At 39.5% G+C, this 19429-nt stretch overlaps 1 protein-coding gene across 3 annotated transcripts in view; it reads right to left on the reverse strand.

The window, feature by feature from the left end:
• Positions 1-19027, reverse strand: part of RTN4 (reticulon 4) — a 44220-nt gene extending 25193 nt beyond the window's left edge. Inside the window, exons 1-3 of one of the 3 annotated variants that reach the window (XM_081317244.1) lie at positions 17975-19027; positions 4010-4066; positions 709-3027 (exon numbers count right to left, since the gene is read on the reverse strand). In XM_081317244.1, the coding sequence (XP_081173370.1) occupies positions 709-3027; positions 4010-4066; positions 17975-18500 (2902 nt within the window). In that variant the 5' untranslated portion in view covers positions 18501-19027. The remainder of the gene's footprint in view (positions 1-708; positions 3028-4009; positions 4067-17974) is intronic. The other 2 variants (XM_081317241.1, XM_081317242.1) reach the window with 2 other exon arrangements.
• Positions 19028-19429: the final 402 nt, after the last annotated feature.

A 19429-nucleotide genomic window follows, 5' to 3' on the forward strand; every position in this document is an offset into this window, starting at 1 on the left:
CTAAACCATCATCTTTACCCTTTACTTGTAAAATGCCCAAAAGTTTCATTTTAGCTAAGCTTCAGTACTCTACTTTTTCTGTTTTCCAACTGTGAGGTACTTTTTCTGAAACAACACAACCAGGCCTGTATAAGTATGCCAGACAAAGCCACACTACCAATTTATATAAAGACCTTAACAATAGCTGTTTTAAATCTTATTCCAAACCAAGGGTCTTGCCTTTTGCACTGCTACTACATATCTTTTCTCTAATGAACTACTCAACATGATCTGAAAAATGGAAGAGCTAAACACACTATATAAAAATGAGATTGCAGTAAGTAGGCCAGAAGCTTCAATAATAAATAAAATGTAGTTGCATTTGAGCACTGCACTAACGCCCACCAGCATCTCAATAAATTCGTATTTAAAACTCACATAATTCCCTGTAAGAATATTGGGATTTCAGGTACCAGATTTCCCAGCCATTATACTCAAGCAGAATTCTGGAAGTTGGAAGCATGCAGAGAGAATCGAGCTGGGAAAAGTTCACAAAGACAGTTTAAGCTGCAGCATCTACTTTCTGTTATGATCAGAACAAGGGCAAGCAAAGAACATAGTTGTTTTCTCAGAAGATTTGTATAATATGAATACACACACAACAGAAACATAACATGCAGAAGAAATGTAAATAGTTAATGATATGCAAAAGAAGTTAAAGCAAATTACCTGAAGGCTCACTCAGCTTTGATGAAAACATAGAAAGGGATTTCTCCTTTTCTTTAACAGAAACATCTTGGCTCTCAGCTTCCTTTCTCACACTGACTACTTTTTTCTCTGAGGGCAAAGGAGTAACATCAGTTGGGGGAAAATGCTCCCTGGCTGCTTCATGTACTTCTCTGTCCAGGTGTTCAGAGGATTTTTCTAAAGGAGGATCCTGCTCTTCAAATTTGATATGTATATTTTTTAGAGACAAATCCTGTGCTACTTCTTGGTAAGCAGGTGGTATCAGCTCAGCTTGAAGATTTTCATAAAGTTTTTTACTTTCATTCTCCTTTAATGTATCTTCGGTACTTCTCATCAGCTTGTCAACTTGATAAGGGACTGTGCTATCTGCCTCTGGAGAGGACTGTACAGGCAGCACAATTTTTTCTTTCACTATGGGTTCCTTAAAAACAGAAAACCCATCAGTATACACACCAAGTTCTTCCATATGTTGCTGTGGAGTCTTTTCTTTCTTAACTAGATCTGCAGCCTCTGCTTCCAAACACCAAGTAGTTGGTTCAGTTTTTGAAGTTTCCAGTTGAGGCTGGAATGACTCCAAGTATGGTTCAGTAACAGAAGATTGTACTTCTTTATATGTCTCTTTCTGGCCTCCATTTGGTATAATATTGGTAGTTGTTTCAAATAATGATCCTTTCATAGCTTCTTCTTTCGGCACAAGATTAATTTCTGGTTGATCACTAAATGAATAGCTTTTGTCAGATGGCAATGAGGACCTTTCAGGATGCTCACTGTATTCCGGCACAGGTTGTGATATGTACTCCGCGATCTTCGCTTTCGAATAATCTGTGAACTCTGAAGATACTTTGGTCTCTTTAACTAAATCACATGCAATTGATATATATGAAGTATCTAAATCTTCTAGAGGTGGTTTACTCTCATTGTCAGGTTTCTTAGCAGCTTCAACTGTGACTTCTTTTGCCTGGATTTTTGGTACATTTGTTGCTTCCTGATAAGATGGAGGCTTCTCAAATTTCTGTATTACTTTCTCATAATCGTTCTCATATTCATCAGCAGATTCAAGAGGGGATATTTCAAGCTGCACAAGAGACCCTCCAACCACAGCAGAGTTTGCAGTTAATGGTGCTTCCATAACAATATCTGGTAAGACAGGGGATGGAGATGCTTCAGACCCTCCTTCAAAGGAAGGACAGAGCTGTACAGCAACATTCAAAGACTCTTGTGTTGACTCAGATGTTTGAACCAAATCAATCTTTGTTTCATAAGCAAGCTTGGGACTAATTACATCATGAAGTTCACTCTCAAAAGCTTCTTGAACCAAATCTGGAGTTAGACCTTCAGGGACATTAGTATCAGAGACCTTCTTCAACAAAATCTCTTCTTTCTTTGAATCAACTTTCTGCTCTTGGCCACTTGTCAAATCAATATGGGTACTGCCAAATTGGTCCATCATTTCTGCTATCTTTTTCTCATCTGTTTTATTTTCATATGTCTTTTCTTCTGTTAGAGAGAGAGATGTAATCATGTTGCTCTCAATTTTCTCTGATGATTCAAATTCTGTGCAAGTAATGTAAGACTGTGAAGATTCCTTTGAGGCCTCTGGAGTGTTGGGGAAAGAAATATCTTCATTGCTGCTTTCATTCTCTTTTTCAGTGACTTTGTGGGCAGGCAGAGCCTTAGCTTCCTCAACGTATTTGTCTGCAATACTTCCTAATTTATCCTCATTCTCAGATACATCCTTAAAATCATTACTAACCCAGGAGAGTTCAAAAGGCTTTAAATCTGCATATTCATCTCTTGAATAATGATTATCAACTAAAGTTATATTTTCACCATGATCATAGATAGCATGCTTCCCCTCTTCAAGACACTCTTTTTTATCTTGCTCTACAAATAATTCAATAGGTGATTCTAGAGACAAATCCTGTTGGCATATGGATAATTCTTCTGTATCAGGAATTCTTTTAGCATCCAATGGTTCCTTAGTCTGAAATGGGCAGAATGAATGATCCCCGGCATATGAAGATTTTACATTTGCAAATTCATTGTCATCATCTGCAAGGAATGGGTTTTGTGCAGTTTGGGTAGTAAGTTTAAACACACCACTTCCAATTTGACTGTAACTATGTTTTGCAGATAGTTCATCTGATAATGTATCAAGAGCTGCATACTCTTTAAAAGGATTGACTGAAAGAGTAGAGAGGGAGGGAAGAGAAGCAGTAGCATCAAGAGAGGCAGCAGCAAAATCTTCTTGCCTGGCTGAGCATGCATGACCCAGTTGTTCTTGCAAGTCCATACCTTTGTCTGTGGCCGTGGACAGAAAGGACAGTTAGCAGCAATGCAAGTAACCTCAAAAGTTAAAGCAATGCTAATGACATGTTCCAAAACAATGGCTAGCCCAAATCTTATTGTAGAATGATTAACAGAAAAAGCATGCAAGATTAAGAAAATAGAATCAAAGTTAATGAAGCTGTGAACACTATGCAAAACAATAAAACCCTGGAAGAATTCAGAATAGTACTAAGTGTACAAGCTTCATAACACAGACATGAGTAGTGGTTCTCCTTTCTCTTAATCCTCCCCTTTTTTAAAAAAAAAAAGTTACCAATATATAAATACTATCTCTGAACAATAATTCAGAGACTGGCTAGTGGCTACAGACAAGACATTTCTTTTTTCCTCCCCTGCTTTTTCTGTTATGTGCATTACATTAGCTATGTTCAGTACTAATCAGCTTCAGGGGAAATCTTATTCAGCATTAACCAGAGTAAGTACTAACAATATGAAAAGTAAACCCTAGGAAAAAGAAAATTAATGCTAGGGAAATGGAAGAAAACACAAGCCTGTAGCCTATTTCCAGTTCTAAAAACTGATAACCATTACACTTGTACTAGTCCATATAACATGTCTGATAAAAGGGGAGAAAAAACTTATTACAATTATAGTAACAAGCAGTACTAACACTAATACGTCATTACTTCTACATAATTAATGCTAACTATGTCAGCAACAGGAACTACATTAAAAACAGTTTATCAGCACCTAAATCATCTTGTAGAGTAGGGTCCAAGAATTCACAAAGTGTGGTTTGAATTTAAAAGCATTCACTCTGAATTTGTATTTTATGGCATTAAAAAAACAAAGTTATGTTTATTAAATTTAGAAGATTTAACATTCTTGGATCCAAACCAAATTTTAGTAAATACACAAAGATGCTATTAGTGGGAAGGGAATACAAAGGACACTGGGCGTACTCTAATGCAAAAGGCTAGCTGAAATGACTTGCCTGCAGAAGAATGCATCAGAGGTTCAGATGCAACAGGAAGAGCAAAAAGTGTCTCATCTGAAAAACAAATACAGTATGACCTCAGCAGAAATAAGTATGGAAAGCAAAATATTTTTCAAAAAAAGAAATAAGGGAAGGAAATATTCAGTTTACAATCTTTTAACAGATCTTTTTCACAAGAGAAATGAAGGAAAAATATGAATATGGAAGTTACATACTATGTCTCCAGTTCTGTACTACAAACAACATCTTTATAGCAGATGGAAGTGTAAATGATATCAATTATATAAGAGGGAGATCTGGGATCACCAGTCAGGTAGAACTCTCACAAAGCACATTACATTAAACAAAATCAAATGTAAGCATTTTTAGAGCATCTAGTGACTTCACAAATGCAAATAAATATTTCAGTTCCTTTTATCAGTCACAAGGAGTTTTATGGGATGGAGTTGTATGTGCCTCTGGTAAGAGATAAGGACTCCTTTTACTAGCCTTCTACCTTTTCCAATTAATATGTAAATAACGTATTAAATAATAATTGTATCTCTGGTAAAATTAAATACCATACTGAATTTAGCAATGCAAAAATTTTAGGAATAACTGTGTTATTGAACAATCAAGAATGTTAATATAAAGTCATAAAACTGCAAGATAAGCAAAATGCAATAAGCTAGATTGAAATTTCATATCTGTAATGATAAATCCTTTTTCTTCTTTCACAAATCTAGCAAGTTCTGGCTGCATTTTCATTTAATTCAACATTTCAATATTTAGTAGTATACAATAATACTGAAGGATTCACACTGAATCAAATAGTAAAACAACATCAATTCAGATACTGAAAAGAAAAATCAGTTTCCCCCCAGCTGTTAGTTCACATCTTTGAACAATTCTGACAAGCAACTATTTCACAAATAGAAAACTGAAGAAATACAAGAGTGCATACTAGTTTGGATAACTCAGTGCAGTCCTTTGACTGTGTCAAAGCAGCTTCAATTTTCCAAATCATTTTTTTTTTAAAATATACATATATAAAAGCTCTTCCACAGTATCAAATCAATTTAGACAGATTTGATTCAATCCAACTACTCAATTTTATTTGGAATGTCAAACCCATTCATATACTGTATTTAACTGAACTGTCTTCTTTCTAATCCAAGAATAGATACTAGAGGTATATAGATATAAAACAGAAATGCTTCGGATTTGGTATGGGCACCTCACTATGCCTTTCATGAGTTCCTTGGAGAAGTGTACCATTCAGACCACAAAAGGCATGACCTGTGTTGGATCCGATTACTACATTGCTTTATGCTTTCCAAGATACACCTGTTAACTATTTGTGTTAAGGTAAAATAAATTTGACCTTTAAAAACTATTTAGAAAGTGAGCAAACCAGACCATTTTTAAGTGAGGCAATGCACATTATTGCTGAATACCAATAAAGGTAGACAGCTAACATGAGCCCACTAAGTACTTTTGTAAATGGTTTGCTGCCAGAAGTTAGTACAAGTAAAATACCTGAAGATCTCTGTAGTGCGGCGGAAACAGAAAAAAAATGAAGGGGCTACTGGCAGATCATTTTATGCAGTTATAAGTGCTCATAACTGCAGGCATATATCTGCTGGGAGTGTTGTGGCAAGGGACCCTAACATAATGTAGAGGAAATTCCTTTTGAACATTATTTTGGTATTTAATATTCAATTGGAAGGTTTGGCTACATGTTCGCTATTGGATTTTGGACTGCTGCACATTAACTCCTGTATCCCTAAAGGTTATACACATGATAAAAGGATCAACAATCTTATATGGGCTGCAGCAAGTGAGAATACAATTGACATAGTAATTAATTTGAACAAATGGCATGTCAGTGACTGCTTCTAGAAGCTAAAAGCTCTCAGTCATTACAAGCATTACAGGTAGTCCTCAACCTATCACAATTAGAACCAGAACTTCCATCACTAAGCAATATGGTTAAGTGAGTCATTCTGAATCATTACCTTGGAAACCAAACAAGCCATACCCTCTATGAGAAGAGTGCCTTTTTTAGTCCAGTGTGGCAGAAATCTGTGGTCCTCTGTGAAATGAAGGGCTACTACTGCATAAGTAGAGAAGTTACACTGGCAGTATTTCCTTTTGTGAATACTGGCAGTATTCTTAAAGCAGCTGCCTGGTTGCATAGGTTAAGTCTCATCGTTCTCACGCAATGCTGGAAAGGAATTCTAGGCCAACTAGGACAATCCTTTGCACTGCGGATGAATGCTACAAGTGGTGCTAGAAAATGTGATCAGGCAAGTGTTGTGGGTGGTGGGAGTGTGGATGGCGAGAATGGCAGCAGAAGTAAATTTGGCCTGAAGATTTATCACACAACCAGGGGATGCTTCAACATTTTTTCAGCAGTTTTCACACTTACAATTTCGAATGGTCACTGAATAGTTGCTGAACAAATGCATGCTAAGCAAGGACTAAGTGTAACTGGGTTTTTTCTATATTGTGTTACTTTGAATATTATGGTTTTAGTTTTTAATGTATTTCCAAGGTCAATTTTGACTTTTGTCAAAATGATATGAGGCTATGACATAAAAGTATTTTTATTGGTTATGAATTTAAGTAAATCTTATTGCCAATAGCTAGACAAGAAAGGCTAACCTAATGGGTATCAGAAAAGAGATAGGTACCACCACTCCAACTATATAATTCAAGGAGTAGAGAAACACACAAATGTTGCTCCATTATTGCAGTAGAAAATTGCTCTTTTTTATTCTCTAAACATTTACATTTTTGTTTCTGCTTATAGATATTTCATTCATCTCCACAGATTCTGAACTAAAATATTTTTTACTCTCTTACACATAGTATGTGCTACTTCGTTTAGAAAAGCATCTGAAAAACATTTGTTTTAAAAAAAAATTATCTATGTCATTAATGGTTTATGTTATATTGAACACTCCTTCATATATAACATTCTGTACAATACACATCTAAAATATCAGCTCTTTTGGAATTTTCCCTCAACTTCTAAAAACCAAATTTTATTTAGCCTTTGATTTCTTAATATTTAATTAAGCAAAGGAACTAATTCTAGTTTTATTCTGAGCAGCCCTCCCTACACTTATTCAACAGAAGGATCTGATAGTGAAAATAAAGAAGCACATTATGAAATGATTTTTAAATAAATGTGGTGATTAAGGCACATGTGACTTATAGTCCTTCCTTAGGCAGTGAATCCAGATGAGTGACTTAGGGCCAGTGACTTTGTCAGTCCTAGGAAGAATGATAAATCACTCTGAAAATCTTGCCAATAAAACTCAGTCAGGAATAACTTGGAGTCCACCCCTCAAGTTGCTAAGTAATTTATCATTAGAATAAAATATTACCATTTGTTATTGCACTATGGCTTGAAAATATATACAAAAAACATGTCTACATACAGACTTTATTACTTTATATTACTGTGTAAATTTTTATAGTTTTAACTACTGTATTACTACAAGAAAGTTTTTGAAGAAATACAAACCAAGAAGCAGTTAGACAGAATGTTGGGAATAGCTGGTAAACATTATATATCAATTAGATCAGTGATTCTCACCTTTTCTATACCACGGACCTCCTTTAAATACCTTTTGTTGTCACAGTTCCCCCCTCCCAAGACTTAACTCAAGATTTAAATCACAACATTTCTTCAAGCCTTCAAAGACCTCCTGTGATGACATCATGCCCCACAGGGGTCCCAGACCACAGGTTGAGAACCACTGGAGTAGACCACTGTTGAAAGAAACACACATAAAAAACTTGTCTTTCTACATTCATATTTCTTTGAATTTTGCAAATCAGTTTGCCAATTAAAAAGGGAAGAATACCTGGACAAAAGTGCAAACAAGCATGAATATATACTAAAAATATACCCAAATGAACTGCATCCACAAATGTTTGCAAAATTAAATGGGTTATACAGAACTACAAATATAAACTAGTATCATAGAATGTGCAAAACCAAATTTTAATGAATTCGTATTTCAAAAAAAACCACCATAAATGATTTACCAAAATGAGAAATTAAAAGAAACCTACAACAGGTAAGTTTCCCAAAACTTAATAATCTACAAATTTTAACAGATTTTCATCTGACAGGTTTTTGCACTGTTGTAGTATCATGTGCAATTTAAATAGGATCAATTCCCCAAAGGAAGATATTCCCAAAATATTGTTTGAGAATCACTAATAGATCAGAGAAAAGGTACTATTTCACATTAAAAATGAAAAAGTTTTAAGTACGTAAGTAAGAAGATATTTAAAATATTTATTGGTGCTATCATTATGTCTCTTCTTCAGCCCAAACAAAATCAACTCAGAAGTATAGGCAAATTGTGACAGGCGTGTAACTTGCCATGATGATCTACTTGCTAGGAATGAAATCTTGTTAGCTGCCTAAATATACTACGGGGCAAGCAAATCACCCAGTCAAAAGTCTTCAGCTTCCAAGGATAAGAGTTCATCATCAAAAATTGGATCTCAGCGTATCCTCCTATGAAAACATTTCCCTCAGTTTTGAAATGATCTCTTCCTTCCACAAGACTCTCATTTTCTGACACTGAGGAAGCTACCCTCAGGAGCAGGACAAATGTCTAATTCCAGGTCTTGTCCAAATGTCTTAGTGCGTTTATGGGCATCTGCAATCCAACCATCTTTATTTCAGTGGAAGAGGTTTGTTTTTTGAAAGCAGCAGCTCAACCCCACTGAACAAGTACTTTTTATACCTAACAGGCAGACCATCAGTTGTTGAGAATAGGAGAGCATACAAGTCTTGCTATCGTATATTATTAGACTCTCCTGAAATAAATCAGAAAACATTCGCTTTCTACTTTCATATACTATTTATTGGCAAATTGGGCATTCTTGCCATTGTTTTACGTAAAAGCTAGTTTTATTGTATACTTTTACAGCATTTTGAATGTTTTCCCACTAAAGGTGAGAGGACAATGCGCTCCTCCCTTCTTTTGCTTAGAAAGCTCCCTTCTTCCTGTTTGTTCACTCTGCTTATGAGTGGCTAATTGTTTCCTCTTTCCAGAGTCCTAGCTATAGTTTGAGGAACAGGGTGAAAAACAAAATGCTGCAAATTTCTTTAATGAAGTATATTCACTGGAGGAATGTGTGCTCATAAAAAATCTTATTACATGTAATTAGCTTCTCCCACAGGACTTAATAATGGTTATGTTGTAAACTTATATACTTCTTGTGGAGAGGAACTCAAAAGACTAACTTTGGTGTTTATGTCAGTAGCACTACATGACACAGTATCAAACTGTGATTTCCCCAATTTTAGACATTGTTGCAACACTATATGAACTTGCATTCTGAACCAACAGATTTCAAGAGAAGTGTCTGCTATTGCTTGCTTTAAGAAATCATTGGGAATATACCTAAGAAGTGGCAAGAAGTTGCATAAATTTAAATATTACTACAGCATAATATAGTTGCTACAGAAACTGATGTAATGGTTCACTTGTGTATGAGAAATATCAAAACTGTTGTTAGTTGCGAAGTCGTGTCCGACCCATCGCAACCCTATGGACAACGTTCCTCCAGGCTTTCCTGTCCTCTACCATCTTCTGGAGTCCATTTAAGCTCACGCCTACTGCTTCAGTAACTCCATCCAGCCACCTCATTCTCTGTCGTAGCCTTCTTCTATTGCCCTCAATCTTTCCCAGCATTAGGCTCTTCTCCAGTGAGTCCTTCCTTCTCATTAGATGGCCAAAGTATTTGAGTTTTAGCTTCAGGATCTGGCCTTCTAAAGAGCAGTCAGGGTTGATATCCTCTAGGACTGACCGGTTTGATCGCCTTGCAGTCCAAGGGACTCGCAGGAGTCTTCTCCAGCACCAGAGTTCAAAGGCCTCAATTCTTTGGCGCTCAGCCTTTTTCATGGTCCAACTTTCACTGCCATACATTGCAACTGGGAAGTCCATAGCCTTGACTATACACACTTTTGTTGACAGGGTGATGTCTCTGCTTTTTAGAATATCAAAATAGTATTTTTTTTAAAAATGCAAAGTATGAGGCAATTTAGGAAGAGCTATTCTGCTCACCCTAATTATACAATGCATTGTCAATAATTATAGATTTAATGCAGGGGAGCATTGTAACAATTTTGAAAGATGACTAAAGAGATAATCTTGAAAATATGTATATTTTGTTGAGTTATTGAAGCTTCCGTATGTGACTATTCTACCATACCCACAATTTAGGGAAATACTGATCTTATTTTATGCCTTCTTGTACTGTAATTTGTAAAGCTCATTACATATTATATCCTAGAGAATGTGAGACTGATACAACTGGCAAATTGCCATGTAAATTTCATGAAGTGTTATTTAGGGAAAATTAACATTATCTTTCAAGTGATACAAAATGAAGGTTAAGGTTGGATACAATGTTCAAAATAAGTGTTCTGTTACACATTTATAAGCATTATATTAAATCATATTAACTAACAAATGTCTAAAGAACTCTATTAAAAATATAAAAGTACAAACTTCTGTGTCTATCCATAAACCAAATTTACAAGGACTGATCTTAGATTTACTGTCTCCAAGTACTATGCATAATAAATACAATGTTAACTCTGTACTAGAATTTCATATTTATATATAACATAGTCAATAATCTTGTCCAAAAAGGGAGACTCTTAGAACATATAAAGTACCATTTTGCTGTCCATCCCTATTATGCCAAGATTAGACACAGGGCATAGAAAAACTGTTGTATATTCTAACAAATGTGTTTAGTGTAGCCAAGAAGTGATATTTGGAATTCTTGAGTGTAATCCTTTATTAAAGTTATCAATGAAGCCGTAAGACAGCTGTGTAATATTGTTTTTAAAATGATTTCTCTAATTCTTTCCATAAAGATGGCTAGAGAAATATATTCATTTCTTAATATTATTCATGATGAACATCCTGCAATTATCTTTCACATAAAACTTCCACTCTTGCAAACATTTACATTATCGTAAAAGAGAGCTTTAAAATAAGCCTACAAATATTTATTACTCCATTTGACTAGCCATTACAGGAAAAAATAGTGTAATTTGGAAAATTTCAAAGAAAATTTCAAATCTGGGACTGTAAAATTTGCAATGAAAAGTTAGAAGTTAGAACTCTTATATAATATTTAATTTTACACTTACACTATATTTATTAAATAAGCATATAAATCTTTTCAATGGCTTTTGGGATAGGGTCCCATCCCAAAAGACTGGAATGCTATGATAAAACTCAAAAAAATCTTCAACAAAATATTAGGTTTCTTCTTGCTTTTTCATCTATTTTGGAGACATCCAGTGTTTGGTAATGTTAATGTTGTGCCATATTTTTTCCACTTGTTGACTGTCTTCACTGTGTTCCATAGTATATCCAATGCCTTGGAAATATTTTTGTACCATTCTCCTGACTGATACTTTTCAACAAAGAGATCCCTTTGATGCTTTCTAAGCTCTTTACAGACCATGGCTTTTGCTGTAATTGCTGAATAAATATCGGAAAAATCCTAGTAGAACCACTGAAGTTTATATCGGCTTGATCAGATTCTCTTTAATTGATGGCAGGTGTGCTGCCTATTTTACTTCAGTTTGAATGAGATTGGTTAATTCTGAACACAGCCAGATCCCTACTTCTAAGGTGGGGGGGAGGAGGAGAAAGGAATCACATTGTAAATTTATTTTTATTTTCCCCTAAAAGATGTTAAGTTTTTCAATTGTACTGTACAATTTATGTTATATTAAAAGTGGAAAAATTCTGAAATGATTTATCTTTCTCTAATTTTTTTTACCTCTCAGAAACCTGACATTTTAACGTGGTGCGTAGACTTTTTATATATACTATATATAGTAGCAAATAGACATGCATTTGATGGAAAACCAAAATAACAATAATAATAATAATATAAAGTTGGAAGGGACCTTGGAGGTCATTTAGTCCAACCCCCTGCTCAGGCAGGAAACCCTATACCATTTCAGGCAAATGGCTGTCCAGTCTCTTCTTAAAAACCTCCAGTGTTGGAGCATTCACCACCTCTGGAGGCAGGTTGTTCCACTGGTTAATTGTTCTAACTGTCAGGAAGTTTCTCCTTAGTTCTAGGTTGCTTCTCTCCTTGACTAGTTTCCATCTGTTGCTTCTTGTCCTGCCTTCAGGTGCTTTGGAGAATAGCTTGACTCCCTCTTCTCTGTGGCAGCCCGAGATATTGGAACACTGCTATCATGTCACCCCTCACCCTTCTCTTCATTAAACTACACATACCCAATTCCAGCAAATAAATGGTATAAACTAAACAAAAGTAGTAGAAACTGAGTCTACCTCCATAAATGTAAAAGAAAAAAAAGAATGAATTTTGGAGGTTCAGGAAAAACATACAGATCTCAGGCTGTCATTCTCCCTGTATATAGCATCGTTCAGGGATACCTTGGAAAGACAGCCTTGTCAGAAAGTCAAGTGAAACAGTTCATTTTGAAAATCTTTCAATCAGGAATACATTGAGAAATTCTGTGAGATTATGACGTTGAAGCTTTCAAACAAGGGTTAAAAATATCCTGTAAAAGAAGCTCCTCTTGGGATTAATTTTCTAGAAACTGGAGCTTCAGCTTTGCATCCTCAGGAACAAATGTAAGGAAGTAAGCAAAGCTTGACCCATATGGCTATGAGGGATTCTCAATAGCAAGCTCTATACACAAATATCTAGAAAATATTATCAAGACAACAATTAGAATCAAATTCTTTACAGATTCGAGGGCTAGTCTGCATATTTGCTATCAACCATTGAAAGACCAGTACAAAATTCATATGGATTTGTATAGTAATAACTATTTTGGCATTGTGGACATTATATATATCAAGGAAAAAAATCCTCACCTAAACACTCAAAGTTGCTACAGAAACGTTCAACTGTCCCCAGGAGGATACAGTCTTATGAGAGCAAAGCACCTATGTTATCCAACACATTGAATTTGCTAGTTAGATAGCCATTAAAGTCTTCAAGAGAATGAAAGCTTTTCCCTCCAATGCTATTCCAAGATTACTAGCATTGTTTTTCACTACATTGCAAGTTATACTTCCAAATATTTCTTGTTAATAAACTAAAAGAATATTTTCTATTTGCTCTGAATTTGAAATACCGGTAGCTTGTTTTCTCTTACACTTTTGTTCCCAGAATATCTCATCCTAATGCATTCACAAAATAACATAAGATTTATCCTAACAAATTGTTCCATCATAATGAAAACATGACTCATAAAAAGCATTAGCTCAAATCCCTAATTTTAAATGTAAAGGGGAAGTGTAATAAAATGATCTGACCAAAATTGTACAAAGGGAAGCCTGTTGTATGATAGACTTAATCCTGACTGATAGTTGTAACTGACAACTGAGAAGCTGTATAAGCATGCTTCTATCTTCATTTAAATCAAGGTGAGTGTGACTATTTGTCTCAGCAAGGGACACCTGGTCAAAGTTATCTGAAATCTAAGATGGATTATGCCTGATGAATACCTAATACTTGGACAGGTGACCACTGAAAAATACAAGGGTGGAGGCTAAATAGAGAAGTAAAATATAATCTTAGCATATTAAGTTTGAGTTTGACCCTGTATCTTTGGATGATGTGGACAGGATTATGCGCAGACTGAGCACTACAACCTGTTTACTGGACCCATGTCCCTCCTGGCTAGTTTCGGCCGCCGGGGAGGTGACAGGGGGCTGGCTCCAGGCAGTTGTCAAAGCTTCATTGACAGAGGGTGTCTTCCCCTCCGCCTTAAAAGAGGCAGTGGTGAGGCCTCTCCTCAAGAAGCCTGCCTTGGACCCGGCCTCGTTGAATAACTATCGTCCTGTCTCCAACCTTCGCTTTGTAGCGAAGGTTGTTGAGTGTTGTGGCGCGTCAGCTTCCACAGTTCCTGGATGAAGTGGACTATCTGGACCCATACCAGTCCGGTTTCAGACCCAGTTACAGCACGGAAACGGCATTGGTCGCACTGGTAGATGATCTCTGGCGGGCCCGGGACAGGGGCTGTTCCGGTGTCCTGTTCCTACTTGACCTCTCAGCGGCTTTTGATACCATTGACCATGGTATCTTGCTGCGACGGCTCGAGGGGTTGGGAGTGGGAGGCACTGCTGTTCGCAGTTTGTATTGGTAGGGGGGCAGAGATCTACCCTTGTGGTGGTCTCTCATGAAAAAAAGACAGAGTCTTTCCTGCCTCGGGATGAGAGCCCAGAGCAATGTCCAAAGCTCTCTTTTATTCACAAGGAAAAACACTCATTGGATTGAGCTCGTGTATAACAAAGAATCCCACTTCCCATTGGCTCTGAACCTGCAAGATACTCCCCCTGGCTTGGTTATGTCAGCTGTATTTTAATAACCAACAATTAGCTGATTCACCTTGTGCTGAACAGGTGGTTTATCATGGCTTGTTTCAGGAGATTGAAAAACAATTGTTTCAGCTGCGCTTCTGCAGCCTGCAATAATTTCCCTACAACCCTGAGGCCCCTTTCCTGTGGGGTACCTCAGGGGTCGGTTCTCTCCCCCCTCCTGTTTAACATCTATATGAAGCCGCTGGGTGAGATCATTCGTGGTTTTGGGGTGAGGTATCATCAATATGCGGATGATACCCAGTTGTTCATCTCCACCCCAAACCAACCCAGTGATGCCCTTGACGTGATGTCCCGGTGCTTGGAGGCGGTACGGGTCTGGATGGGAAGGAACAGGCTCAGGCTCAACCCCTCCAAGACCGAGTGGCTGTGGATACCGGCATCTCGTATTGTCCAACATGTTCCATCTCTTTTGATGGGGGGGAAGTATTGCCCCCCTCAGAAAGGGCTTGCAACTTGGGTGTCGTCCTGGATTCACGGCTTAATTTGGAAGAACATTTAACTGCTGTGACCAGGGGGGCCTTTTTACAGGTTCACTTGGTGCGCCAGTTGCGCCCCTTTTTGGACTGAGATGCCCTATGCACGGTCACCCATGCCCTTGTCACTTCTCGCCTGGATTACTGTAACGCTCTCTACATGGGGCTGCCCTTGAAGTACACCCGGAGGCTTCAGCTGGTGCAAAATGCGGCTGCGCAGGTACTTATGGGAGTTCCTCGATACTCCCATGTTACTCCACTCCTGCGCGAGCTTCATTGGTTTCTGGTTGTCCTCCGGGTACGATTCAAGGTGCTAGTAATTACCTTTAAAGCCCTACATGGCTTAGGCCTGGGGTATTTGCGAGACCACCTGCTGCCATTGTCAACCTCCCATCGCCCGGTTTGCTCCCACAGAGTCAGCCTCCTCAGAGTTCCGTCGGTTAAACAATGCCGGCTGGTGACCCCTAGGGGGAGAGCCTTCTCTGTGGGCACGCCGACCCTCTGGAATGAGTTGCCTCTGGAGCTGCAGATGGCCCCTGACCTTCGGTCCTTTCGCCGTGACCTGAAGACATGGATGTTTCAACAATCGGGCCTGGACTGACTATGGTTTTAAATTTGGTTTTATGGGGTTAAATTACTATGTACTGAACATATCTACTGTTTAATTCTTTTTTAAATTTTGTATTTTCATGTTTTTTTTAGTTTTTATTGTTGTGAGCCGCCCTGAGTCCTTAGGGAGAAGGGCGGCATATAAATATAATAAATCAATCAAATCAAAAGCCATTTATATACTATTTCCAAGAAATTACATGGCTATGAAATTACGATCGAAGGAAATATTTTGCCTAATCGTTTGACTTATAAATTTCACACACAGCTCAAAAAAGTTGCCATTCTGTTAAGCAGCTAAAGAATCTGACAACTTCCATCCATATTGTGCAAATACAGATTTTTATTCAGTTTTCCATTGACTATATAGAAAAATCTGCAACAAATATTTATGTTATCAGTATATTTGCTACTGTGTTTCATTTCAGGTTGTCAAGTTTATAACTAAGAGAAGTTAATTTCATTTGTTTGAGATTTTAATAACTATAGTGCTGCAAATATACATAGTATACCTTGAAAACTGAACTTTGAAACAAGTATTTTGCAATTATGATTTCTGATCATTAAGACATTCTAACCAAAAACATATGTAAAACATCAGGTATTTGTCTATCACTTTTAAAATGCCCTTGGAATGGCTGAACATTACATTTTAGGCTATTATTAAATAGCTATTAATTCTTGCTCAATTTAATTGCTAGTATTTAACACTTATCTTTGGAAGTTTCTTCCATTTGTTAATAGTGTCACAGTATGATATGCTTTTTGATGTTCATGTGTACATATTTACATTCTATTTAGTATAGTTTTTTAATTAAATTAAAAGCATCTTTTAAAGAAGCAAACAGAAAATACTGCGTAGTGGTCTGTTTAGGGCCAAGACAATGACAAAAAATGGGCTAATTTACTAGCTTTTTATATAGAAAGGGAAGTTTTCATTCCAAATACTGCTTGCTATAGGAGAACTAGAGCCATCATTCATTGATTCTTAATCCAGTGTATGCGCAGAGAAGGCGGGCTTTCAGTAACAATAGTCTGGTGAAGCCTGAAGCTTCGGTCAGCCTGCAAAAGCTTCCCCCTTGCAGAGCTACATACAGTAGCCTACACAGGACAGTAGGGAGTTCACATACAGACTCTAAAAAAAAGAAAAGTTTTCTAGAATCTAGAAAGATCATCTAATCCAAGAGTGAGGAGGGGGGAAGGAGAAATAAGAATTAAAAAAAGAATTTGGGGGGGGGTGATTCAGCCTTTTTCATTTGTGACCATTAAAATGGTTAAGCATCAAAAGGTCAGAGGGGGGGAAAAAAAAGCAATTACTCCACCTTCCCTCTTTGTGAACATTCTTCCAGCATGCTGCATTACATCACTGTGGCAGACAGAACTAGTCCTATAACATCATTATTTTCTGCAACGCTGACATATACATTCCTGGAGACTGCATACATTATCTCTGGCAGGAAAAAACGTTAAAAGACTCTAGACACAAAGGAAAAGCTGCCATTTGGTGTAATAAATAACAAGAATTACAACAGCCTCTAACTATACTTCAAGCAGAACAGTAACATATACCAGCAAATCCTCCCTTGCATCAGACTGCTTTGACAAAGCACACTGCCCACCAAGTCTCCTGCCACACCCATCTTCTCACTGCAGAATCTCCACAATACAAACCTTGATACACTTCCAGCAAATCATCTACAAACCTCACAACGCCCTATCCAAATTCCAACATTCCTTTTTTTTTTAAAAAAAAAGGTCTCTTCTCCTTCTCAGAGGATCCTTTCCTAGGCAATTAGGAAATTAGGTAACTAGGACCCACTTCCAATTTCTACTAATTCCTTGCACGGTCACAAGCTTAAACCACATCCTAACAACTACTTGAAACCACCCCCACCCCCCAAAAAAAACCCTTTACGCCCACAAAGCATGCTTCCCCTTTTTTTTTCTTTCCTTTCAGATCTCTTATCTTTCTCCACTTCTTAAACCCTTTTCTGAATCACACTGCTAGCCAATCCCCCCCTCGTTTATAAGCTGCTTTGCCCAGTTCGGCTGACGGCGACGATCCCCTCTGCCCCAACAACACAAAGAAAAGGGTACTTTCCGAAGACCACCTCCCCGATACTCACATCCCCGGCCGTTTTCTTTCGAAGTCGTTTATTCCCACCGCACGTACTTCAGGGCCTTGGAAAGCCACGCCAACTGACTGGGTCCCCGCCCTGTACGCGCACACAGACACACACACACACACACACTTTGGCCTGAAACGCCTTACGCGACCATCCCTTCATCACAAAGCCCCCAGCCACGCCCCTCGGACATCTTCCGGGAATGCTTTTTCCGTGCTGGCGCTCCTCCAGATACGTTGGGTGCCTTTCTCAGCGGGCTAGACGGGGCTGGGCGATGCCGAAAAAAGGGGCGCCAGCGTCCGGAAGCCGCCTCTGGATCGCTCCCCTCGCCCGCCGTCCACTCACCGGGAGAGGCTGGGGCGGCGTCCTTCTTGGCGACCGAGGGCTCCTCTCGCTTGGGCGGCGGCGGCGGGGCGCTCCGGGGAGGGATGGCGGGTGCGCGGGGCTCTTCCCAATGCGGAGGTGGCGGCGGCGGGGCGCTGCGCGGCGGCTCCCTCTCCTTCTCCCCCGCAGGGACGCCCGCGGCGGCGGCGGCGGCGGCAGGGCTGGTGCTGGTGGAGACGACGGGGGGAGCGGCCCAAGCGGGCTGGGGAAACGGGGGCGGCCTGGGCGGCTGCTCCCCCGAGGCGCCCCGATCCACCAGCGGTGGGGAGGAAGTCGGGGCCGGCGGCGCAGAGGCTGGCTTCCTCTCCCTCACTTCCAGCTGCTCGTCATCCAGCTCTTCGTCCTCGTCGTCTTCGTCCCCCTCTTCTTCGTTCTCCGGGTCCCTCACAAACTGGTACTGGAAAAGGGGCTGCTGCGGTTGCCGCCGGTCCTGCTCTGGGGCGGCCGTGGTAGAAGAGATCAAGGGGGATTGGTCCGGGTCATCCATGCTGGTCTCCTCCGGGCTCTTTGCTCAGGAACAATGAGCGAGCGATAACAACTGCCCAGCGATAAAAATTAAAAGAAAAAAAAAGCAGAGGGAGGAAAGGGTTGGAGCTTGGCGCGCGAGGATGGGCGGAGGCGAAGGAGGAGAGAGCCAGGCGAGGCGGGCGGCTGCGCAGCCACCGCCGCTGGGAGAGATGCTGCTGCTGCTGCTGCTGCTGCTGCTGCTGCTGCTGCTGCTGCGACGCCGCGGGAGAAGAGAGCGAGCCGCGCCAAACACGCCGCCGCCGCCGCCTCCACGCCCTACTGAGTCACCGAAGGCGGTTACAGGCGCGCGCGCAAAGTTGCAAGTTCTGCGCGAGGCGCGGAGAACGCACGCCCGGTTCCCTTCGCCCCACCCTCTCTGCCTCCAGCCTATCCGAACAAAGAAAGATAACCAGTGGACCAATGGGAGGAGAGAACTGCTGTTCCTGGAGGAGGAAGCCCTGCCCGCTTTTCTTCTCTAGTGTATTACTTGCCAAAGAAAAGCGGTTGGGGCTGGGCGAGATGAGGGTAGCGTTGCTGGTAGGATATAAAGATAAGGTGGAAGACGGAAGTTCGGAGCCAGGCTCGGAAGGGTTCTACGCGCTCACAGTTGCACGCGGGGTGGGGGGGGGGGGCAGGAAGAATTTGGAGACTGCACGTGCAAGCCAGGGCCAGCTGTATTCATTTGCAATTTTGCCATCACTGCTGAGTGCTTCACGAGGTGCCATAAAGCTAAAGGATTTCGTATATACATGCACATTCACAGTTAACACCATACTGCAGAGTCACGCTTGAACAATAAAATTTACGACTCAGATGTAACGCTGTGCGGTATCGTAGTGTACAGGTAGTCCTTGACTTATGACCACAATTGAGCCCAACGTTTATTTTGCTAAGTGTGACATTTGTTAA

This window comes from Vipera berus, assembly GCF_964194415.1.
Source record: "Vipera berus genome assembly, chromosome: 1".
NCBI classification, from domain to species: Eukaryota; Metazoa; Chordata; class Lepidosauria; order Squamata; family Viperidae; genus Vipera; species Vipera berus.